This window comes from Netta rufina (genome assembly GCF_964035555.1).
Source record: "Netta rufina genome assembly, chromosome: 30".
In the NCBI taxonomy this organism is placed as follows: Eukaryota; Metazoa; Chordata; class Aves; order Anseriformes; family Anatidae; genus Netta; species Netta rufina.
The window spans coordinates 571,058-593,500 of NC_140154.1; the positions used below are offsets into that span (position 1 = coordinate 571,058).

The 22,443-nt window shown below is 70.6% G+C and overlaps 3 protein-coding genes across 6 annotated transcripts; 2 read left to right on the top strand and 1 right to left on the bottom strand.

The window, feature by feature from the left end:
- Positions 1–1,980: 1,980 nt before the first annotated feature.
- On the top strand, positions 1,981–5,604 carry PRKAG1 (protein kinase AMP-activated non-catalytic subunit gamma 1). 3 transcript variants are annotated; one of them, XM_084303681.1, is made up of 11 exons: positions 1,981–2,044; positions 2,239–2,310; positions 2,966–3,069; positions 3,190–3,408; positions 3,500–3,545; positions 3,667–3,721; positions 3,814–3,940; positions 4,299–4,464; positions 4,587–4,624; positions 4,717–4,863; positions 4,980–5,604. In XM_084303681.1, exons 3-11 carry the CDS (start codon positions 2,998–3,000, stop codon positions 5,082–5,084), a joined length of 975 nt encoding a protein of 324 aa, XP_084159807.1. In that variant the 5' UTR covers positions 1,981–2,044; positions 2,239–2,310; positions 2,966–2,997; the 3' UTR covers positions 5,085–5,604. The 3 variants fall into 3 exon arrangements, with proteins under 3 accessions (XP_084159807.1, XP_084159806.1, XP_084159808.1); XM_084303680.1 differs by lacking the exon at positions 2,239–2,310 and having other exon boundaries at positions 1,988–2,044; XM_084303682.1 differs by lacking the exons at positions 1,981–2,044; positions 2,239–2,310 and having other exon boundaries at positions 3,190–3,271; positions 3,350–3,408.
- A 7,472-nt stretch (positions 5,605–13,076) lies between these two features.
- On the bottom strand, positions 13,077–14,931 carry WNT1 (Wnt family member 1; the record flags this gene model as incomplete). Its single annotated transcript, XM_084303512.1, has 4 exons — positions 13,077–13,565; positions 13,825–14,090; positions 14,271–14,524; positions 14,831–14,931. 4 exons carry the CDS (start codon positions 14,929–14,931, stop codon positions 13,077–13,079), a joined length of 1,110 nt encoding a protein of 369 aa, XP_084159638.1.
- A 932-nt stretch (positions 14,932–15,863) lies between these two features.
- Positions 15,864–21,390, top strand: ARF3 (ARF GTPase 3). Of its 2 annotated transcripts, none has more exons than XM_084303567.1 (5): positions 15,864–15,891; positions 19,188–19,370; positions 19,515–19,625; positions 19,767–19,891; positions 20,344–21,390. In XM_084303567.1, exons 2-5 carry the CDS (start codon positions 19,223–19,225, stop codon positions 20,503–20,505), a joined length of 546 nt encoding a protein of 181 aa, XP_084159693.1. In that variant the 5' UTR covers positions 15,864–15,891; positions 19,188–19,222; the 3' UTR covers positions 20,506–21,390. The 2 variants fall into 2 exon arrangements, with proteins under 2 accessions (XP_084159693.1, XP_084159692.1); XM_084303566.1 differs by lacking the exon at positions 15,864–15,891 and adding an exon at positions 18,031–18,110.
- Positions 21,391–22,443: the final 1,053 nt, after the last annotated feature.

Genomic DNA, 22,443 nt, shown 5'->3' on the forward strand with positions numbered 1-22,443 from the left:
GGGGACAGACGGACGGACGGACGGACGGACTGGCAACTCAGGGTTTTCTTTGCTTCGTCCTGCGAGGAAAAAAGCGGGGAGCAGGGGCGGGGGGGGGGGCCCGGCGAGCCTCCCCCTCATACCCCACTCCCCCCCAAAAAAACCGACCCCCCCCCTCACTCCCCCGCCCGCCTCCCTCCTCGTGGCGGGGGGAGCCACGGAGGTGGTGGTGGTGGGGGGGGGGGGGGGGGGGGGGAACAGGAGCGGTCCCAGCGGAGCCGGAGCGAGTTGGGAGCCGCCGGCCTGGATTTTTAGAAACAAACCTTAATAATATTTGCTCGCTAATTACCAAGGTAACACAGACTCCTTGAGCTCGACAATCCGGGCTCTGCCCCGTCGCGCGCCGGCGGCGGCCAGAGCTCGCCTCGGTTCCTTTTTTTTTTTTTTTTTTTTTGTCTTTTTTTTTTTTTTCCTTTTTTTCCGTATTTTTTTTTCTTTTTGGCTCTCTTCTTGTTTTTTTTTTTTTTGTTGTTTTATTATTATTTTTTTTTCGTGCGTCTCGGACGAGCCCCGGAGCGAGCGGAGCGACGCGGGAGGAAAAGGCGCGCGCAGCGGCGAAGGGCCCCCGCCAGACACAAGGAGCTTCTGCACCCAAACCTACCTCATTTCAAGTGTTAGATTTTTCGTTGTTTTTAAATGTGAGCCCCCCCCCCCACCCCCCAACACCCCTACCCCCCCCCCCAGCCTCCCACGGGGGGCGGCCGTGCCCTAGCACCTCTTGTTGCCCCCCCTCTTTCTCTACTCCCCCCCCCCCTCTTTGTCCCCATCCCCTCTGTGGCTGCAGAAGGCCCCTGGCGGGGGGGGTCCCGTGGGGGAGGCGGAGGGGGGGGGACGTGGGGCACCCCCGCCCTCCTGTGTCCCCCCCCCCCAGCCGTGCGATGTGCCAAGGTGCAAGGTTGGGGGGCTTGGGGGGGGCGTACAGGGGATGGGGGGCACTGACCCCACTCCCCCCAAAGCTGGGGGTGAGGGGGGGCAAAGGGGATCGCCCCCCCCCCCCCTTCGCCCACCACTGGGGCTCCGCTGTTGGCACGGGGGGGGCAGGTTATTTATCTATTTATACCTTATATTGTATATACTAGATGGGGGGGCGGGGGGGGGCTCTTTGTGCTCTGCTGGGCTGAGATTGGGGTTGCAGGGGGCGCACGGGGGGGGGGGGCACGGCATTTGGGAGCCCCCCCCCCCCCCCCCCCCCCAGGCAAGGGCGGCCTCGGGGAGCGGAGCAGCAAGCGGGCATTACGCGGTGCCCCCCGGCCCTGGCACCCCTGGGGGGGGGTCCTTGGCTGTGCCCCCCCCCCAGCCCCAGAGCACCCTGGGGGGGGTCCCTGGCTGTGTCCCCCCCCCACCTCCTCCTCCTCCTCCTCCTCCTGGCCCCCGGTGGGGCACGGGGGGGCCGCACGGCTCGGGGGGAGCCGTGATTTTTTAACGCACAAACACGCGGCAAAGGTTGGGGGGGGGTCCGGGGGGGCCCCTCCCGGTACCGGGGGAGGGGGATTTGGGGGGGGGGGTGTTGGGGGTGGGGGGGGGCCGTGGCTGGTGCAGGGGGGGGGCCAGGCAGGGCCGGGGCGCTCTTGAAAGCTGCTTCCGCGACTCGTCAAAAGCTGCAAAAAGGTTTTAAGGTATAAAAAAAAAAAAAAAGAAAAAAAAAGAAAAAAAAAAGACAAAAACACAATAATAATAATTAAAAATTATTAAAAAAATAATAAAATAAAAATAAAAACGAGCAAACACACCCGGTTTGGGGGGAGGGGGGGACACCCCGTTTTTATGACCCCCCCCCCCGAGGCCGGCCCGGGCCCTGCTGAGCCTGGGGGACCCCCGGGAGACCCCCCCCGGTTCCCCCCCCCCGCCCCCTCCCGGTGACCCTGCTGGGGGGGGGGGGAGGAGGGAAAGGTCGCCGCGCGGGCAGGGCGCGCTTCCGGTCACGTGGGCAGTGCTGGCGGAAGACGCCGCCGAGAAGCGGGCGGAAGTGGGGCGGCGGGACGGGAGCGAGAAGGGGGCCATGGAGGTGGGGGCGGCACCGGGAACGGGACCGGGGGGTTGGGGGGGGGCTGAGGGGACCGGGGGGGGCCTGAAAGGACCGGGGGGGGGCTAAAAGGACCGGGGGGGGGGGCTAAAGGGACCGGGGGGGGGCGCCCGGTAACGGGAGCGGCGGTAACGGGAGCGGGGGCCGCGCCCGGCCCGGTCCTTGTCGGTCCACAGGATCCAGGCCCCGGCCCCGGCCCCGGCCCGGCCGCGGGGAGCCGGCGGAGCAGAGCCCCCCGGGGCTGGAAGGTGACGCCGCGGCTGGCCCCGGGCCTTGCGCTGGGCTCCGGGAGGGGGTCACGGGGGTAGGGGGGGGGGGGTCCCGGTGTTGGGGTGTCCCCTTTTAGGGTGTCCGGGTGTCTCTTGGGGTGTCCTTTTGGGGTGTCTCATGTTTTGGGGTGTCCCGGCGTCCTCTAGTTGGGGTGTCCCGTGCTTTGGGGTGTCCCGGTGTTGGGGTTTTCTCACGTTTTGGGGTGTCCCGTTATTGGGTTTTCTCGTGTTTTGGGGTGTCCTCGCGCTGGGGTGTCCTGGTGTCAGGCTGTCCTTTCGTCGGGGTTTCTCATGTTTTGGGGTGTCCTCTTGTTGGGGTGTCCTGGTCCCCTGGTGTTGGGGTTTCTCATGTTATGGGGTGTCCTGGCATTGGGGTGTCTTCTTGTTGGGGTGTCCCAGTGTTGGGGTGTCCCATGTTTTGGGGTGTCCTGCTGTTGGGATTTTCCCATGTTTTGGGGCTGTCTTGTTTACCAGTGTCTCATTTTTGGGGCTGTCCCATTACCGGGTTTTCTCATGTTTTCGGGGTGTCCCGGTGTTGTGATGTCTCATGTTTCGGGGTGTCCCAGTGTTGGGCTGTCTCATGTTTTGGGGTGCCTTGCGTTTGGGGTGTCCCCCTCACGCTGCGGGTCCCCAGGGGAGCCTCGCCGCGGCGCCTACACCGCCTTCATGAAGTCCCACCGCTGCTACGACCTCATCCCCACCAGCTCCAAGCTCGTCGTCTTCGACACTTCCCTGCAGGTGGGCCGGGGGCAGGTTTGGGGGCGTTCCTCTGCCCCCGTTAAGGTTTTACGACCTGGAACGGGGGGTCTGGGCTGCCCGAGGGTGCCCCGTCCCCCCCCGTGACGCCCCCCACGGCAGGTGAAGAAGGCTTTCTTCGCGCTGGTCACCAACGGCGTGCGGGCTGCCCCGCTGTGGGACAGCAAGAAGCAGAGTTTTGTGGGTGAGCGAGCGGGACGGGGGGCTTGCGGGGTTGTGGGGGGGCAGCAGGGGGGCTCTGCTCACCCCGCCTGCCCCCCAGGCATGCTGACCATCACCGACTTCATCAACATCCTGCACCGCTACTACAAGTCACCCATGGTAGGGCCGGCGCGGGGCTCTGTCCCCACAGACCTGGGGTCTGGCTCCTGCCGGGGTCGGGGTTAACCCCGGGTTTTCTGCCGGGGCCCAGGTGCAGATCTACGAGCTGGAGGAGCACAAGATAGAGACGTGGAGAGGTGAGGGGGGCTGCCCCTGGCTGCTTTTCTCCCCCCCCCAGACCTGCCTGGGGCACCCCAAACCCCGTGGCTCTGCGTCCCACGGCACCGCTGCCCCCCTCAGCACCTCCTCTCCCCGCAGAAGTCTACCTGCAGGACTCCTTCAAGCCGCTGGTCTGCATCTCCCCCAACGCCAGGTACCCCCCTGCGTGGCGGGGAGGGGGCTCACCTCGTGGCGGCCCCGGGTGCGAGCCCCCTTCCCCATCCTCCTCCTCCTTCCCACCCGCAGCCTCTTCGACGCCGTCTCCTCGCTGATCCGCAACAAGATCCACCGCCTGCCCGTCATCGACCCCGACTCCGGGAACACGCTCTACATCCTCACCCACAAGCGCATCCTCAAGTTCCTCAAACTCTTCGTAAGTCCCAGCCCTGCCCCGCGGGGTTGTGGCGGCGGTGACAGTGGCAGCGTAGAGCCGGGCGCCGCAGGCTCCGGGAGGCCGAGGTGGGTGCAGCTCCGGTGCCCTGCGGCGGGTACTCGAGGTACTCGAGGTGCTTGAGGTACTCGAGGTGCTGCCACGGGCACCCCGCCGCCCCCTGCTAGCGCCAACGCTGCGCCGTGTCCGCCCGGGGGCCGCGCTCCGCACCCAGCCCTCTCTGATTTCGCTCCTAGGACCATGGCCCGGGGCAGCCGGAGCCGGCAGCACCGCGGGGCCTGGGGCGCGCCGGGCCGAGCCAGCGTCAGCACTGTCCCCCCCCTCCCCGTCCCCCCTGCAGATAGCGGAGGTCCCCAAGCCCGAGTTCATGGCCAAGACGCTGGAGGAGCTGCGGATCGGCACCTACGACAACATCGCCGTGGTGCGGACCAGCACCCCCATCTACGTGGCGCTGGGCATCTTCGTTCAGCACCGCGTGTCCGCCCTGCCGGTCGTCGATGATTCGGGTGAGGAGGGGGCACGGCACGCGCCGGCTGTCCCTAAATGTCACCTCGGGGTCGGCACCGGCCCCTGGCACGCGGGACCAGCCCCCGAGCGCGCCTCTCACGGCTCCTTCTCTCCCTCCTAGGGCGGGTGGTGGACATCTACTCCAAATTCGACGTTATCGTGAGTACCGGGGGGAGCGTAGAGGCTGGGTTGGGGTGAGGGGGGGGCCGTGTGGGGCCTGGCTGCATCCCCAGCACCTCTCCCTGCCCCAGAACCTGGCGGCCGAGAAGACGTACAACAACCTGGACGTGACGGTGACGCGGGCGCTGCAGCACCGCTCCCACTACTTCGAGGGCGTCCTCAAGTGCTACAAGCACGAGACGCTGGAAACCATCATCAACCGCCTGGTGGAGGCCGAGGTAACCCCTTCCCCCTTCCCTTCCCTTCCCCCCCCACCCCACCCCGGGCACCAGCTTGGGGCGGGTGGGGCCCGGGGGTCCCCGCGCCAAGCTCAGCCCCTCCGTGTCCCCCCCAGGTGCACCGGTTGGTGGTGGTGGACGAGAGCGACGTGGTCAAGGGCATCATCTCTCTCTCTGACATCCTGCAAGCTCTGGTTCTCCCAGAGGGCTCCAAGCCCTGACGTGGTGGCGGGGGGGGGGGCTCAGCCCGTCTCGGTGCCCCTGCCCTCCTCTCCTGCCCCCCCCAGCCTCTTGGGGAAGGCCGGGGGGGGTCCCCACTCACCAGCAACATCCAGCAATAACCACCACCGTGGGGCTCCCCGGGTAGGGAGAGCCCCTGGCTCCCCCCCGGAGCCTCGCCGTGCGCCCTGAGCCCACGTTGGCCGTGCCGGGGGGGCGCTGGGTCAGCCCCTGGCCCCCCCAGGGGTGCTCCCCACGGGGCACCGAGCCCGGCTGGGAAACGGCTGCGTGGAGCTGGGCCGGGATCAGCCCCCTGCGGGCTGGGGCTGTTCCACGAGCGGCTCCCGGACCCTCGGCAACCCCCCCCCGCGGGGATTTGTCCCGTTCCGTTTTAATTGTTCCGTGTTAATTGTCCCCACTCGGCTCCGTCCGGCCCAGGGCTGTCCCCGGGCCCCTCACTGCTATGTCTTCACCTGCCACCACCTCGTGTGCGGGGGGAACCCGCGAATAAACACCGACCTGGCACCAACCCGGCCTCGCTGCAGGCTCTGTGGGGGTCACCGGCGGAGGGGGTGCCCCGGGGAAGGGGGTTCAGCCCCTCCCTGGGCTCAGGGGAATCTGCTGAGCTCACCCAGACCCTAAATCCCTGTTTGTTCCGCCCGTGGCTTTTCTAAAAGGCCGGGATTGGGGACGGGACGGGGAGCGGGCAGGCTGCGGGGACCCTCCCGGCGCTGAGCTAAGGGGGGAACCGGGACTGAGGAAAGGCAGCGGAGTCCGGCGGGGGGCTGTGACCCCCCGGGGGTCCCTACAGGGCTTGTGGGGGGGTCACCGGCCACCCCAACGCCAGGATCTGCCATTGGTGCTGCCCGGGGGAGGCGCGAGGCTTGGCCATGCTGAGCGCGGCACATTCCCGGCCGGGGGGGAGGCCGAGCGCAGCCCCTGTCACCGCCAGCTCCGGGGTCCGGCGCGGGGTCCGGCGCAGCGTTACGAGGTGAGGGCCACGGGGGGAGCCGGGGGGGGGGGCCAGGGGAGCCGAGTGCCGTACCGGGAGCTGGTGCCGGTGCCGGTGCCGTTGCCATGCCGCCGCCGGAGGGTTGCTAAGCTCCGCTCCGAGCCCGCGTGGGCTGCAGCGCTCGGTGCCAAACCCGGCAATCGCCTCGCGCTGTCGCAGGGGGGGAAGGGATCCCGAGGGGGGGGTGAGGGTGTGGGGGACACGTTTGGCCCCCCCCCTGGGACAGCCGGCGACACCGGGACCCACACACCCTGGCGGGGCCGTGCCCTGCATCCCCCCGGCCTGGCGGTGCCACGGGGTGGCTCGGGGGTCCGGGGGGGTGCACGTGCGGCGGTGGCTGCGCCTGTGCGGGCGGGCGCGTGGCTCCGCCGAGGCTCCACCGAAGCGGCAGCGCCGGGCCCCCCCTGGCCCCCCAGCACCGGCAGCCTCCGGTTCTCCGGGCCATGCTGGGCGGCCCGGAACGGGGCGCGGGGCGCCTGCGGATCTGCGAGCGGACCAAGCTGCTGCTGGTGGAGATCAACACGGTCTCGTGTTGCAGCCCGGCCGTCGGCATGGCCGCGGGGTGCCGGCCCGCGTCCCCCTGGACCTACCGGAGCTTCGCCGGGGAGTACGCGTGAGTAGGGCCAGGGGGGTGGTGGTGGTGGGGGGGGGGGGGGTGGGCTCCATCCCGTGCCCCTAGCCCCTGTGCGCGGCGCCCTTCACGCCCCTCTCTGTCTTGCAGGTACCTGGAGAAGCGTTTGGTGGCGGAGCTGGCCCCCCCTTGGCCCCCCGTGCCCCGCGGTTGCCCCGTTGCCACCCCCTGCCCGCCACAGGACTTCACCTACCGGCCCCCCCCAAGCCACGAGACCCGGCCCCGGGCCCCCCCAGCCCGCTGTATCCCCGAGGGGTCAGGGTGCAGCTCCCCCCGGGGCCGGCACCCACCAGGCCCCCCCCGCAACCCGGTGCCGGGAGGCAAGCTGGGCCCCCCCAGCTACGAGACCCACATGCGGCGGATGCAGGCGGCCCATGTGCGCCGGGGGGGGCCGCCCCCCTACATCTCTCCCCCCGCCTACGACGCACCCCACCGCACCCTTCAGCCCCGGCCACGCAGCGGTCCCTGGGGGCCACGCAGCCCCCCCGTCCCGGCACCAAGGGGCCGTGGGGCTGTGCTGGGGGGCTGGAGCCACACGCTGCCCCGGGCGGCCACCGAGGTCGGGTCCCGGCGGCCCCGTGGGCTGCAGACCCCCCCTGGAGGAGTGGGACCCCCCCGGCACAGCCAGACGTTGCCCCGCGCGGCGGCTAGCCGGGAGCGGGGTCCAGGGCGCAGCGGAGCACGGCGGGGGCAGGGGGGGCACGTCCTCATCGATGCCACCCGCGTGGTGGTCCGGGCCCAGTACGTGCCCCCCCCCGCAGCGGCAGCAGGTCCGGTACACCGGGGGGAGCCCTGGGCCCGCCGCCCCCCCCAGGCAGCCCCCCTGCGTCCCCCAAAACCCACACCCCTCCAGCAGCACCCTCGCCCCCCCGCCAGCCGCCGTGCAGCCCCCGGGGCCCCAAGCAAAGCCCGGGGCCAGGAGGGGGGCCTCGGGGACGCCCCCCCCCGCGGCGGCCGGTGCTTTACGCCCAGGCGCTGCGGGAGGCCGTGTCCCGCATCCGGCGGCACACGGCGCCCGACTCCGACTCGGAGGCCGAGGGGGGGTCCGGGGGGGGCCGGCGGTGGCCGTGCCGCGACGCCCTCGCCTACAGCAGCAGCAGCAGCAGCCTGGAGAGCACCGGAGCCCCCCCCGGAGCCGCCAGCCCCACCCGAGCCTGAGGGGCGGGGCCTGAAAGGGCGTGGTGCGCTGTGGGCGGGGCATGGGAGGGTGTGGTCGGAGTGGGGCGTGGCCTGGAGGGGTGTGGTCCATCTGGGGGCGGAGCTTGGGCACGGTTTTGGTGGGCCAGGGGTGGCGCCGACCCCAATAAAGGCTGTGGGATCCCACTGCTGAGCCTCTGCCCCTTGCGTGCGTGGGGATGGGGGGGGCTCAGCCCCAAAGTGGGGGGATCTAGCCCCAAAAATGGTCCCAAACCAGGGGGGGACCTGGCCCCAAATGCGCCCTCCGCAGGTGCCCCCCCACCTTTCCCTGCACTTGTGGCTCTGTCCCCATCCCTAGCCAGGACCCGGGATCCCCCCCGTGGCCCCCCAGCCCCGGGGGACCCCCCGCAGCCTCCCGAAGCGTCACGGCCCCCCCTGGACCCCCCCTCCCCGGGTCCCCCGTAATGAGTAGGTGCCTGTGCCGGGGCGGCCCTCGGGCTGGCCCGTGGCCCCGGGACTGACGTCAGGGCCGGGGGGGGACCCCGGGTGAGTCACCGAGGTGGTGGGGGGGGGACCGTTCCCCCCCCCCCCCCCCCAGGACGGCCGCCACCTCTTAGTCACGCTGCGGGGGGGGGGGGGGGAGGATCCCCGTGGCCAGAGGAAACCGCAGAAATAACGTGTCCAATTTGCACGTTATTTAAAAACCGGCTCCTCCTCCGCCCCCCTGCGCGACCCTGTCATTATCCTGGTGACACCGGCCCGGAGGTCACGGCGTGGGGCAGCCGCCACTGCGGGGGACCCAGGCGCCCGGGGGGGGCTGCACACGGGGCTGTCCCAGGCCACGTCACCCCCGCACTGGCACAGGGCCCTGAGGTGGCCAGCACGGCTGGGGGGGGTCCCGCACACGGCCCAGCACGGCTCAGGATGGCCCCATTTGGATTAACGAAGCTTGGTGACAGCCTGGTGTCGCTTGGCACGGCTTGGCACGGCTGGCACAGCTCAGCAGCCTGGCACAGCTCACTGCAGCCTGGCGCAGTTTGGCACAGCCTGGCACATCTTGGCACGGCTTGGCACAGCCTGGCAGGGCTCAACACAGCTTGGCACAGCCTGGTATGGTTTGGCACAGCCTGGCATAGCCCAGAACTGCCTGGCACAGCTTGGCACAGCCTGGAACAGCTCGGCACAGCCTGGCACAGTTCAGTACAGCTTGGCACAGCTTGGCACAGCTTGGCACAGCCTGGCACAGCCTGGCACAGCTCAGCACAGCTTGGCACAGCCTGGCACAGCTCGGCACAGTCTGTACTGCCTGGCACAGCCCAGTACCCCTTGGCACGGCCCATCTCGGCTGTGCCCGCGACCCCCCGGTGTCCCACAGCCCTTCCCGTGCACGCCACTGCCCGGACCCCTGCTTCCGCCCCCCCCCCGAGGAAACGAGCCGCTGCTTCGGACCCCCCCGGCCCCTCGCGCCGTCCCCCCGCTGCCGGCAGATGTCGCAGCGCAGCCAGTGACAGGCGGGACGGGGAGGGGGGACAAATAGGGGGGGCACCGGGGGTCCCGGCCCAAGCACAGGGGATGATGCGAGGGGACCCTGCCCTTGGCATCACTGTGGCGGTGCCACCGCAGCCAGGACCCCCGGGGACAGACGTGGCCACGCATGAGCAGCCCCCAGGGAGCCGTGTCCCACGCACGCACTGGTCCCAGCAATGTCCCAGGCAGCTGTGACCCCCCTGGGTGGTGCTGGCCCTGCCATGGCCCACGCATGACCACCGTGTGCCTGCGGTGCCGGTCATGCCAGGGCTCACGTGGCCATGCAGTGGCTGTGGCACAACACACGCGTGCTGGCCGTGGCCCTGCGGAGCCGTGACCTGTGTGTGCGCGGTGCTGGCTGTGCCGTTGGCCACATGTGGTGTTTGTTGGCTGTGCCCCGGACAGAGGTGCCCCAAACGTGCCCACGGTGCCAGTTGTGTCCCTGGCATGCAGTGGCCAAAAGGTCCCAGCAGTGACCCCAACGTGTGGTGGCAGCAATGGCAACCCTGTCCCTAGTGTGTGGTGGCCACGGTGCCAGCCCTGTCCCCGGTGCGCGGTGGCCACGGTGCCGGCTCTCCCAGGCCGTGCGGAGGAGCTGGCGGGAGGGGGGGGGGGTGCGGTGAATGCGGCATTGTTGCGCGGGGTTGGAGTCACAGATAATTACCTCAATTAGTTACAATGGAAGAGTAATAAATACAGGCTTAGCGGCTCCTACCCCACTGCGGCTTCTCAGATTAATCCAGCCCGGGCGAGCGGAGCTGAAAGGAGTGATGGACAATTCATTAAACTCGCCGAATGCCGCACAAGGCACCCGTGAAGGCCGGCGTTAGCCCCCGGCGGCTCCGGCTTTGTCCCTAATTGTTCGTCTCGGGCATTGGTCACCTATCGGGGAGTGGGTGACGGCGACGGTCCCCCCGGGGCTGGCATGCCCGGGGATTAGAGGCCAGCCCTGCCACGGTTGCTGGGCGCGCTGGCCCCGCGCCGGAGGAATGCAGCGGCCGAGGGGGGGGGCGGCCGGACAAGCCAGGCGCTGGCGGGGCGCGGGCGCGAGCACCCGGGGCGAGGGGGAGCCGGGACGGGGCTGCCACGGGCTCGTGGGATGGGGACGGGGACGGGGATGTTCCCGCAGCGGGCAGTGAGCTGTCCCTCTGTCCTGAACCTCTTGGGCACGGCTCTGTCCCTCTGTCCTGCATCTCTCGGGGCTGTCCTTGTCCTGTCCCGCACCTCTGGTCTCTGTCCTCTGTCCTGTAACTCTGGGCACAGCCCTGTCCCTCTGTCCTACATCTCTTGGGATGTCCCTCTGTCCTGAACCTCTGGGCACGGCTCCGTCCCTCTGTCTCACATCTCTTGGCACTGTCCCTGTCCTTCTGTCCTGTGCATCTGACCACTGTCCTCTCCCTCTGTCCTTCACCTTTGGGCACAGCCCTGTCCCTCTGTCCTGCACCTTTCAGTTTTGTCCCTGTCCCTCTGTCCTGCAGGTCCGGCTTGTGGCTGCCACCCAGATGTTGCCCGGCTTCCCAGATGTGACGGGCAGCCCGAGGCGGGGCCGCCCTTTCCCCGCGCCGGCCCCGGCGCTGCGCCGGGAGCTATTTCCAGCACCCGGGTGTATTTGTTCAAGGTCTGCACCCTGCAGCCGGGCACCCGCCCTGCGCCCGGGGGTGCCCCTGCCTGCCCGGGGGTCGCGGCTGCCCAAGGTGCCCGGCGGTCACCGGCGCGCAGGAAAAGCTGAGTAACAGAGGTGACTTATAAGAATGTCATTATCTATATTCCTGACTCGCTACCGCAGGAAAACAGGCTATTTTCATGCCCTGTGCGTGTGCAGAATTTAGCAGGCAGATAACTCCCGGCAGGCGGGAGATGCTCGGAGGGTTATTTCGGGCTGTGTTCCTTTCCAGTCCTTTTTTTCTCGCATTTCTTTATTTTATTTTACCACGCCAGGCAGTGTTTTTACCTTGGCACGGACAGCGGGGCCCCTGGGGTTTTTTCCCCCCCGCCTCCCTTCGGTCTAAACATCAACTTTTCCACTATCGGCCCTGGGGGATATTTCTGGCCGCGGAGTCAGCCCGCAGCCTTTGATGTGCACTCCCCGGGGCCCCGCGAGGTTCCCGGCTTCAGCCCCCGGGCAGCCGGGGCTGCGGGAACCCTCCCGGGGGCTGGCGCTGGCAGGGCCGGGGGTCCCCAAGCAGGGCCAGGTCCCAGCCCCCTCCCCAGGGGCTGGATTTTACCGGAGCCCTGCGGTGTCCCCGATGATGGAATTAATTGGGGACAGGGTTTGCAGCCCGGCGCTTCGCCCTGCCCTGTCCCAATGGGTACCGGGTCCTGTGTGGTTGGGAGGTGCCCAGCCCAAGGGGAGACGTGTCCTGCAGGGGTGCCCATCCAGGGGGGGCACCTGTCCCAGTGGGAAACCCGTCCTGGGGTGTGCTCTTCCCAGTGGATGCTCACCCTGAGGGTATGCCCACCCCCACGGGACGCTTATCCCTGGGGAAAACTGATCCCAAGGGGATTCCCCCCCTGGTTCTGGGTGGGAAGCCTGCCCCAGGGGGATGCCCACCCCGCTGGACCCCATCCCAGAGGGACGCACACCCCGCAGGATGCCTGTCCCAGCGGGGTACCCCTGCCGCTCGCTACCTGCCAGCCACGGAGCTGCGCCCCACCTTTGCCACCTCTTTTCCCACTCCAGCTGCAGCCAAGCCCCACGCAGGGCTGTGGGACCGAGTGCGGGGGCCAGTGGCCGGTGCCGGCCCCCACGGTCCCGGCCCCAGTAACCTCCGTGCCCTCCCTGGCCCCCCTCCTCCCCCGGAGCCGAGGGGAGCCGTCAGCCCTGGCCAGGAGCGGTGATGGACGATGCTCATTCCCTGTCTGCCGTCTTGTACCTCCCGTGGCCGCTCCCGCCGCCCGGCCCCGGCGGCACCAGCCCCGGCAGCCCGGCAAATTCCAGCGCCGGGGATGCTGCAGCCCAGGTGCCATGGTGATGGGCGCCACGGCCGTGGGGACAGGCGCCACGGCAGGGACAGCCGGGATGGAGACGGGGCACGGCGGGAGAAAGGAAGGGGAGGGTGGCCCTCCCTCTCCAACGCTCGGGGAGGGCAGAAGGAAAGGGAACGACGTGGGATGGATGGACGGACAGACAGAGGGACCGATGGACAGGGGATGGGTGGTGGAGTATGAGGAGGGAGGCCGGGGTAGGTTGGCCAGTGGGGCGGTTTGGGGGACATCGCTCCTCAGACTGCTGCTCCCCTCCCACCCTGGAACCCCCGAAAGAAAACGGGGCGGGACTGATAAAAATATATCCTTTATTCTTCTCTAGAGGCTATCAGTGACACCTGTAACAAAGCATTATTATTATTATTATTATTATTAATTATTATTATCTGTAATTATAAAAAACAGGGCCTGGGGCCAGCGAAGCACGGGGCGAGTGGGGAGCCCTGGCATCAAACCGTCCACAATAAATATTTTATTTACAGCGAGAAGGAAACCCCGCGGAGCCAGCAGGGGCCGGGGGCAGCCGTGACCACGCACGGCGCTGAACACCCAGGTTGGCTGCTGGCCCTGGGGTGGCTGCTTTGCTCCGGGGAGGGGGGTGTCCCAGGGCGCAGCCACACACCCGCCCGTGGGCGCCTTCCATCCAAGCGGGCACCCGTCATGGGGGGCGGCGCAGACCCCCTCCGGGGCAGCGCGGGGGGCTCAGAGGCACTCGTGCAGCACCTGGGTGTTGGTGCAGTTCAGGCAGCTGACGTGGCAGCACCAGTGGAAGGTGCAGTTGCAGCGCTCGGTGACGCGCTGGGTCCGCGTGCGGTACCCGCGCCCGCAGCACAGCAGCTCGCACCCGTCCAGCCCCGGCGAGGAGCTGTTGCAGAAGCGCCCGGCCGTGCCCGCCGTCCCCATCTTCCCGCTGTAGGTGCAGAAATTGGGCGACTTCTCGAAGTAGACGAGGTCGTGGGGCGAGGGCGGCTTGTGTGCCGGGTTCTCGGGCTCCAGGTGGTGCAGCTCCACCCGCGAGGCCCGGTTGCTGCCCTTGTTGCCGTAGATGACCCGCGAGGCGCCGTCGAAGCGGTCCTTGAGGACGTCGCCCACGGCGCGGAAGGTGGGCAGCCGCATCCAGCACGTGCGCACGGTGCACGAGCCCGACATGCCGTGGCACTTGCACTCCTGGCGCATCTCGGAGAAGACTGTCTGTGGGGAGAGGGGGGGCACAGGGTGCCGTGAGCAGCCTGCGCCCCCCACCCTGGGACCTCCGCGATCCCACAGCAACAGGGACCCTGCAGGATCTGTCCCCACATTATTAGGTGATGTTGAGCCCACCCAAAGCCAACTGGGAAACACCTCTTGGTGGTTTCCAACCCACATATTGGGATGAGCTGGGGGTCTCCACAGCCATGCCCAGCCCTGAACAACCCCCCCCAGGACTGCCTGAGTCCCCCGGTGCCCTCACCATGCGCCCGGCCTCGTTGTTGTGCAGGTTCATGAGGAAGCGCAGGTCGCGGCCCTTCTCACTGGAGTCCACAAACTCCCTCCCGAAGAGCCGCCCGAAGTCAATGTTGTCGCTGCAGCCCCCCCAGTGCCAGTCGGGCCCCCCGGGGCCACGGCGCCGGTAATCGCAGGTACACGACTCAATGGAGCCCTCCGAGCAGGAGCGGGCCACCGAGTGCGTCACGCCGGCGCTGGTGATGGCAAAGATGAACGCCGTCTCCCGGCAGCCTGCGAAGGGGAGTGGGACCTTAGGGGCTGCAGGGACCCCCAACGCCCCCCAGCCCCAGCAGCGCCCTGCTGGGGGCAGGCGGGTGGGAAACGGCTGAACCCACGGGGAAACCGTTGGGTGCTCCCACGCAGGGAGATGCGGGGAGCCCCCCGCCGCCTCCCGCCGCCCCGCAGGCTCACCCCGGTTGACGATTTTGCCGAAGATGTTGGGGCCCTGGGAGGTGGGGCAGTTCCAGCGGCGGTTGCGGAACTGCCACTTGCACTCCTTGATGGCGGTCTGGAGGCCGGAGCTGACGCTGTGCAGGATGCCGGGGTTCTGGCGGATCAGTTTGCGCTGCTTGCGGCTCAGCAGCTGCAGGCTGGGGTCCAGCACCAGCTGCACGTTCTTGGAGTCCGTCAGCAGGTTGGTGGAGGAGGCCACGTTGATGATGCCCCTGCGGCACACGCGGGGCTCACGCCGGTGTTCCCGGCACCCCGCTCCCCGCCACCACCGGGGCACCTCCTCCGAGGGCAGCCCCCGCCGCTCCCTGCCCCGCACCGGGGGCTCGGTGCCGCCGCTCCCACCCACCGGGGCAGCGCGGGGGTCGCGGCTCTGACCCCCCGACGGTGCCGGGCGCTGCCCCCAAGCCGGGCGCACCTGCGCTGCCGCAGCCCTGGGGCGTGCGAGCCGGGACAGCGGCGGGGCCACCCGGTGCCGGTGCCAGCCCCTCTCCCTTCCCGGTCCCGGTGCGGGCACTCACCACCATCGCCCGCTGTTGTTCACCGCCAGCGTGTTGGAGAGGGAGGAAAACGCCAGCGCCCAGAGCGTGCGGAGGGCCAGCAGCAGCGCGGCGGCTCGCATGGCTCCGGCGGCCGCGGGAGGCCCCGGCAGAGTGCGCGGGCGAGCGGCCGCCGGGGTATTTATGGTGCCGCGGAGCCCCCGGCCCGGCCGCTACATCCACGCGTGTTTCCGGACGCGCGGGGCGCGGGCAGGGCGGGGCGGCTCCGCCGAGGGCGGCCGCGGAGGGGCCGCGGACAGCGCCGACCGGGCGGCACCGGCACCGGCACCGGGGCCGGTGCCCGGGGGCCCCGGGCGCGCGGCGTCGGGCGGCCCGTGCGCGGTGCCCGGTGCCCGGTGCCGGTGCTCGGCGGCTCCCCGGGGTGGCGGCGCGGCGCGGCTCGGCTCGGCTCGGCGGGTGCGCAGCGCTCAGCACCCGGGAGCATCTTCCAGCCCCTTCCCTCTTATAGGGGCGGCGCGCAGGGTCCCCATGGGCCGGTCCCGCGTCCTCGCCCTAACAATGGGGAGCGGCGGAGCCGCGGCACCTCTTATGGGGCGGCCGGAGCGGCGGCGCCGGGCCTGTCCGTCACGGCCCGGATTAGCCCGGCGGGTGGCTGCGTCCCGGCCCGCCGCCGCCCGACCCCGTGCCGACAGCGCGGCCGGGCCCCCCCCGGCTGCCCCCGAACGCCCCCCGCCCGGCTCCGCGCTCCCGCTGCACCGGCACCGGCGGGGGGAACGGGGAACGGCGTCCCGGGCCGGGCCGGGGCAGCTCCGGGAGCAAGGGGGGAGCAGAGTCCCGGGACAACCCGGGACAGCTCCCGGCGCGCGGAGGGAGCGGGGGACCCGGGTTAGCCCGGGATTTCCTGGGCCAGCCCCGGGCACAACGGGGGAGTGGAGAGCCGGGAATTCCCGGGACAGCTCCGAGCGCCCGAGGAGAGCGGAGACCCGGGACAGCCCTGGAGAACCCGGGACAGCCGGACATCCCCAGGGCACATGGGGACAGCAGAGACCCTGGGCAGCTCGGGTCAGCTCGGGGCGCACAGGGTGAGCAGAGACCCGGGACAGCTCGGGACAGCCCCCCGAGGACGCCGGCCCGGGACCCCCGATATTTTTGGGGTGGGAGACGCGGGGCCGGGACCGCGCCGGGGCCGCTCCGGTGTCCGTGGAGCCCTCTCCCGGTCCGTACCCGGAGCTGTCCCGGACACCCGACCCCGTTCCCCGGGAACACGGCCGTGGGCACCCAGGGGGGCTGCACCCCCGTGGGGGCGTCCCGGCCCCTCACGTCGGGGGGCAGAGGAAGGAGCAGGGAACGGAGGGACACGGGGCGAGAGGGGGCTGGGGGGGGGCGTGGGGGGGCGGCGTGGTGTGCCCGTGGGTGCCCGGGGGGTGCCGCTCCGTGGCTCTGGCAGGGCCAAGGCGCTGTCCCCGCTGTCCCCCACCCGGGGGTGGTGGCTGAGCCGCTCTGGGAGCCCCTTTTGTGGAGGGGGGGCACGGAAGGGAGCTGGGGGGGGGGGCGCTTAATCCTCCCGGCCGCGGTTTCCCCGGACCAGTCATGCGGAGGGCTGGATTAGCCCCGCTCGGCCCGTCACGGCCCGCACCCCTCTGACACTTCCAATTAAAGCCCGGACAAAGCCTGGGGCCGCGGGGGGGGGGACGGACCCCCCCCCCCCTCCCCATTGCACCCCAGCCGGGGGGTAGGGTACCGGCCCCCCTCCCTCCCCTCCTCGTCTCCATCCCCCTCCCCGTGCCGGGAGGGGCTGCCCCGGCGCTGCGGGGGCTCCCGGTACCCTCTCCCCACGCCCCCCGCCCCCCCACCTCCGGTCCCCATTCGGGTACCGGGGACCCCCCCCAGAGCGCAAACGCCCCCCCCTCTCCATCCCTCCCTCCCTCTCCCCGCTGTCCCATCCCGCCGGCTCCCCCGGTGCAGGTGCCCCCGGTTCGGGCGGCGGCCGGGCCAAGCGGTGGGCGCGCCCTCGGGCCGCCGCCCCGTCGGGGGCTCCCGGGGGCTGAGGTCAGCGGCCGCGGGGAGGCCCCGGGCGCGGCCGGGAGGGCCCTGCCCGGGGCCGTGCCACCAACGGCGGGCCCGACCCCCCCCCCTTCCATCCCCGTTACACCGGGGGGGGGCTGCTCTGGAGGTTTTCCCACTGCGCCCCCCCCCCCCGAACCCCCCCATCCCCGTGCTGTCTCCGGTTCCCCCCACACCCGCTCCCCTCTCCCTTTCCCCGTTCCCGGTCCCCCCCCCCCATCAAGTCCCCGTTGCCCCCCTCCCCCGCCCACCCGGGGCTCCCCCCCTCTGCCTCCCCCCAGCCGGTGGCACCGGGGGGGGCGGTGCTCGGGACCCCCCGCCCCTTCCCGGGGCGTTGTCGGGAGCCCGGCAGCGCGGGGCGGCTCCTGCAGCCGTCGGGGCTCCCGGTGCTCCCGGTGCTCCCGGTACTCCCCGGTGCTCCCGGTGTCCCGGCCTTACCTACCGGGGCGGAGGGGAGCCGGGGCCCGAGCTGGGAAGGAGCCGCGCGTCCGGTCCCGTCCCATCCCGTCCCGTCCCGTCCCGTTAGGTCCCGTCCCCTCCGTCCTGTCCCGTCCTGTCCCGTCCCGTTCTATCCCGTCCCGTTCTGTTAGGTCCCGTCCCGTTCGCCCCGTCCGGTCCCGTCCCATCCCATCCCATCCCATCCCCATCCCATCCCATCCCATCCCATCCGGTCCCGTCCCGTCCCGTCCCGTCCCCGTTAATTCCCATCCCCTCCGTCCCGTCCCGTCCCCTCCGTCCCGTTAGGTCCCGTCCCATCCCGTCCCCTCGACGGGACTTTACCGGTAACCCGGTAGCACCGGGACGCCCCCTCCAGCACCGGCCACACGGGGAGCGCCTCCAACCCGCCCCCCCCCACTCCGTGCACTCCCCCAGGACCCCCCTCCCGTGCACCCTCGACGCCCCCCTTCACCGACAGATCCCCCCCACGCCCCCACATCCCCGACGTGCCCCCCCATCACCCCCCCCCCGATGCAAGCCCCCCCCCGCGCTGCTGCATCCGCTGCCATGGAAACAGCCGGCACCCCTCGCCCCCCCGGGAGAGCCCGGGGCCGATATTGGGGAGGGGGGTTGGGGGGGGGGGGAAATTTAAAAAAAAATAATAAAAACGAGGGGGGGGGGAGGACCGGGAGCTCTCGCGAGATCGGCGCGCTCGGGCCTCCGCTTCCGGCGGCGGGAGCGGTGCAGAGTCAGCTGCGGGCGGGGGCGCCACCGGCACCGGCACCGGCACCGGCTCCAGGTGCGGGGTTCGACGGGGGGGGGGGGCGCGGCGGGGCCGTTTTCCCTCCCCCCCCTCTCCCCCCGGGGAAAGGGGCGCTGCCCGCAGCGGGGCGCAGCGTGGGAGGAAGAGGAGGAGGATGGAGGAGGAGGATGGAGGGGGCGGGGGGGGGGGCGCCGTGCACCGGTGGGCGCAGTGCGGGGGGGGGGGGATGCGAAGTGCATTGGGGGGGGGCATCGTAAAGGGGGGGGGGTATTGAGGCTCGGGGGGGTGATGCGGTGACCGGGGAGGGGCGCGGTGTGATGGGGGGGGGGCGTGGGGAGCGCTCAAGGTGCAGCACAAGGGGGGGGGGGGCACGGTGCGGGGGTGGGGGGTGATGCGGGGGGGGGGCGCAGCGTTTTAGGGCCGCGTTGCGGTTCCGGGGGGGGGGGAATGCGGGGGGCGGTGCGTTGGAGGGGAGCAACGCGGGGGGGGGAGGGAGCGACCCCCGCACACACACACGCACACATCGGGGGGGGCGGCAGGGCCTGGGGGGGGGCGCGGGGCGGGGGTCGGTGCCGCGGGGGGGGGGCGCGGGGGTGTGCAGGGGGCGGCGCGGGGCCCCCCTAGGGGCGGGCAGAAGATGCTGGGGGGGGGGGCTGGGGCTGGGGGCGGCCCCATCGGTGGGGGGGGGGGCGTGGGGGGGCGGGCTGGGCCCCCCCTGCCTGATTCAGGGCAGCTGCAGGGCTGGGTGGTGCACGGGAGGGGGGGGGCGTGGGGGACCCCCCCCATAATTTGGGCAGGGAGCCAGCCCCATGCCTCAGTTTCCCTCCGTGGGGTGCCCTGGCTTGGCCCCGCTGTAGGGCAGTGCATTGGGGGGGGGCACACCCCCAGAACAACCCCCCCCCCCAAAAAAAAAATCTGCGCACGGGCAACCCCAATGGGCTGCACGGCTCCAGGGGGGACCCCGGCACCGGCCCCCACCCTAAACCCCGCAGCACAGCCCACCTTAACCGGGATGTAGGGCTCAACGCAGCCCCCCCCAGGGTTGTTTTTTGTTTTTTTTTTTTGGGGGGGGGGCCCACCCCTGTCCCCAGCGCCCGCCCTGTGCCCCTGCAGGATTCGGCCTCGCCGTCAGCAGCGCCGCCGTCACCATGGGCAACATCTTCGGGAACCTGCTGAAGAGCCTGATCGGGAAGAAGGAGATGCGGATCCTGATGGTGGGGCTGGACGCCGCCGGCAAGACCACCATCCTCTACAAGCTCAAGCTGGGCGAGATCGTCACCACCATCCCCACCATCGGTGGGCACTGGGGGGGGGCACGGAGCCGGGGCACCCCCATGCCAGGGCCGCCTCGGTTTCCCCCAGCTGGGATCTTCTTCCCCCCGTCCCCCCCGGTCCCCACGGGGTTGCCCTGAGTTTCCCTCGTCTCTTGCTCCCCGCCAGGGTTCAACGTGGAGACGGTGGAGTACAAGAACATCAGCTTCACCGTGTGGGACGTGGGTGGGCAGGATAAGATCCGGCCCCTCTGGCGGCACTACTTCCAAAACACCCAGGGTAGGTCCCCGCGGGGCCGTGGGGTACGGGGCCGTAGGGTACGGGGCCGTGGGGGGGGCGCACGGAAAGCGGGGGGCGTCCCGGGAACGGCCGCATCCTGCGCTCCCAGCACCCTTGGGGTGTCTTCGTCTCGCCCCCCAGGGCTGATTTTCGTGGTGGACAGCAACGACCGGGAGCGGGTGAACGAGGCGCGGGAGGAGCTGATGCGGATGCTGGCGGAGGACGAGCTGCGGGACGCCGTGCTCCTCGTCTTCGCCAACAAGCAGGTGGGGCTGGGACCATCCCCGGGTGTCCGGGTCCCCGTGGCAGGACCGTGCCCACCCCGGTGACATCGGGGCCGGTACCCAGTGACACCCGTGGCAGGCCCGTGCCCGTCCCCGAGATATTTGGGGTGGTCTTTTAGCAGCCCCCTGCAGCGGATCCGTGCCCGTCCCCTCAATATCAGGGCCGTGAGCTCCCGTGGCAGGGCCGTGCCCGTCCCCACGGCGTCAGGGTTTCCATTTAACCCCCGTGGGGTTTTTTTCCCCCCCCCCCCCCCGTGGCAAATTGTGCCCAGCGTCTCCGCACCAGGAGCGGCGTTGACCGAGCCGGCTGGAAATTGCGCCCACCCTCGCGGCGTCGGGGCTGGCGTTGGCGACCGCGCAGCCGGTGCCCGTCCCCGTGCGGCGTCACGGGGGGGTGCGTGACCCCCCCCTCAACCTCCCAATCTCTTCCCTAGGACCTGCCCAACGCCATGAACGCGGCGGAGATCACGGACAAGCTGGGGCTGCACTCCCTGCGCCACCGTAACTGGTACATCCAGGCCACCTGTGCCACCAGCGGGGACGGGCTCTACGAGGGCCTCGACTGGCTCGCCAACCAGCTCAAAAATAAGAAGTGAGCGGGCGGCCGCCGGCCCCGGCCCCCCCCCCTCCCCGCACGCCCCACCCGGCCCCCCTCAACCCCCCGGGGGCTTTGCCAGGCCCCCCCGGCCGGCTGGGGCCACCCCCTCCCCGCGCCCCCGGCCGCCCCCTCCCCGCCCCGGTTGGGTTTTGCTTTCTTCTGGCACCGGTTGCTGTGGGGTTTTGCCTCTTTTCTCTGGGGTCTTCGCGGTTCCCCTCGGATCTCGTGTGTGCGTGCGTGGAAATATATCTATATATAAAGTATCTGGGGGGCCGGGGGCCCCCCCCCCTGCCGGGGCTGGGGGCAGAGCCCTGGGGAGGGGGACGGGGAAGGGGCCCACGCAGGGTCGGGGGGCGTGCTGGGGCGCCTCGTTCCCGTCCCCCTCCCCGTGCATGTCCCCGTCCCCCATCCCCTTCCTGTGGACCAAATGTGGGGGCCCCCAGGGCAGGCGTGGGGGCAGCGGGGCCTTGTGGGGAGGGGGCATTGGGACCGCCCTTCACCCCCAGAACGTCTCCCAGCCCCGTATGCCCCCCCCCCCCCCCCCGCCGGGGGGTCCCACACGTCCCCAGCCCCCCGATGTCACTTCGAGGCAGGTCTCCTCCCCGCGGCGCGACCCCCGGGGTGTGCGTGGGGGGGGACCGGGGCGGTCCCTGCGGCTGTGCCCTCTCCCCCGGCCGCCTGCACCCCCACCCCATGCCAGCATAGTGATTGTATGTCCCTGCCCCTCACGGACGGACGGATGGACGGACGGCCCTGTACTGTAGCCCCCCCCCCCCCCCCTTCCCCGGCACTGTATTTATACCCCTGGTCTGTGCTTGGTGTGACGTGTCGCTGCGGCTCTGCCCCGTCCGGGGACGTGTGTACTTGCCCCCCCCCCCCTCCCCTCCACGCCTGAGACGCTGGGTGACCCCTGGCCCCCCCCCTTGGATATTAAACATGTTTTATGTAGCGCTGCCCCACGGCTCTTCTTCCGCAGCCCCCACGGTGATGGGGTTGGGGGGGGGGGGGGGGGGGGAGGATGAACGCCAGGTCCTGGGGAGGGGGGGCCGGTGATGGACAGCCCTGGGCTGGTTTTAATTAGAAAGAGCTTAGCGGGGCGAGGGGGGGGGCCGGTGGGGGGGCGGGGAGGGGATCCCCCCCTTCCCAGGCCCATCTTTAAGGGAATAGGGGATGAAACGGTAAATCCCATTAGCGTTAATCCCGGCCGGGGTGTGGGGACGGTGCCAGCGCTGGGCTGGGTACGAGTGGGGCTGTGCCCCCCCCCCCCGGTGTCCCCCCCACTTTGGGCCAGGGGCTCCTCGGAGTCTTCCTCGCTGCCAACACCACTGTCCCCGTGAGTCTGGGGCTGTCACCACCCCGCTGTGGGTGGCACGGGGCTGCCGTGTGGGTTCCCCAAACACCAGGGCTCCTCCGGGACGGGGTCTGGAGCTATAGGGCCGGGGTCCCCGCTGGGATGGGATGCGGTGGGGGCGTGGGCAACCAGCACCCCCAGCCCGGAGCCGGCACCGGCGCGTTCCCACCGGCCTTGCCGGCGGCTTTGTCTAGCGGAGGCCAGCCCCGTGCTGACCCCCCGGCCCTAATCCCATTAGCTCCCGGCCCCCGAGCCGCCAGCCCGGCTTCGCCACCTCTCGGCAACCGGGGCTGGTATGTGGGTGCCGCGGCGGGGCCGGCGTGCCGATGCCGTCGCCCGGGAGCTGCACCGGGGCCTGCGCCGGCACCGCTGCCAGCAGGGCCGCTGACACCAGGATGGGAAAAGGGGGCCAGGTTGCCCTGTGCATGCATGTGGCCCCCCCCCCCCAAATATTAGTGTTGCCCCCCCCCCCCCCCACCGAGAGGGGCTGCCCTGGCTAACCAGGCCCACCAGGATCCCCCCCGTGTTGGAGCTGCCCCCGCTCGCGTGCCCCTCACCTGGGGATGGTGTCCTGTGGGTATGGGG

Excerpts from the sequence above, each read along its gene's own strand:
- PRKAG1 (XM_084303681.1), top strand. The coding sequence starts at position 2,998 with ATGAAGTCCCACCGCTGCTACGACCTCATCCCCACCAGCTCCAAGCTC. Across the intron at positions 3,722-3,813 it reads TGCATCTCCCCCAACGCCAG|CCTCTTCGACGCCGTCTCCT; the intron begins GTACCCCCCTGC and ends TCCCACCCGCAG. Across the intron at positions 4,864-4,979 it reads ACCGCCTGGTGGAGGCCGAG|GTGCACCGGTTGGTGGTGGT; the intron begins GTAACCCCTTCC and ends TGTCCCCCCCAG.
- ARF3 (XM_084303567.1), top strand. The coding sequence starts at position 19,223 with ATGGGCAACATCTTCGGGAACCTGCTGAAGAGCCTGATCGGGAAGAAG. Across the intron at positions 19,371-19,514 it reads CACCACCATCCCCACCATCG|GGTTCAACGTGGAGACGGTG; the intron begins GTGGGCACTGGG and ends GCTCCCCGCCAG. Across the intron at positions 19,626-19,766 it reads CTACTTCCAAAACACCCAGG|GGCTGATTTTCGTGGTGGAC; the intron begins GTAGGTCCCCGC and ends CTCGCCCCCCAG.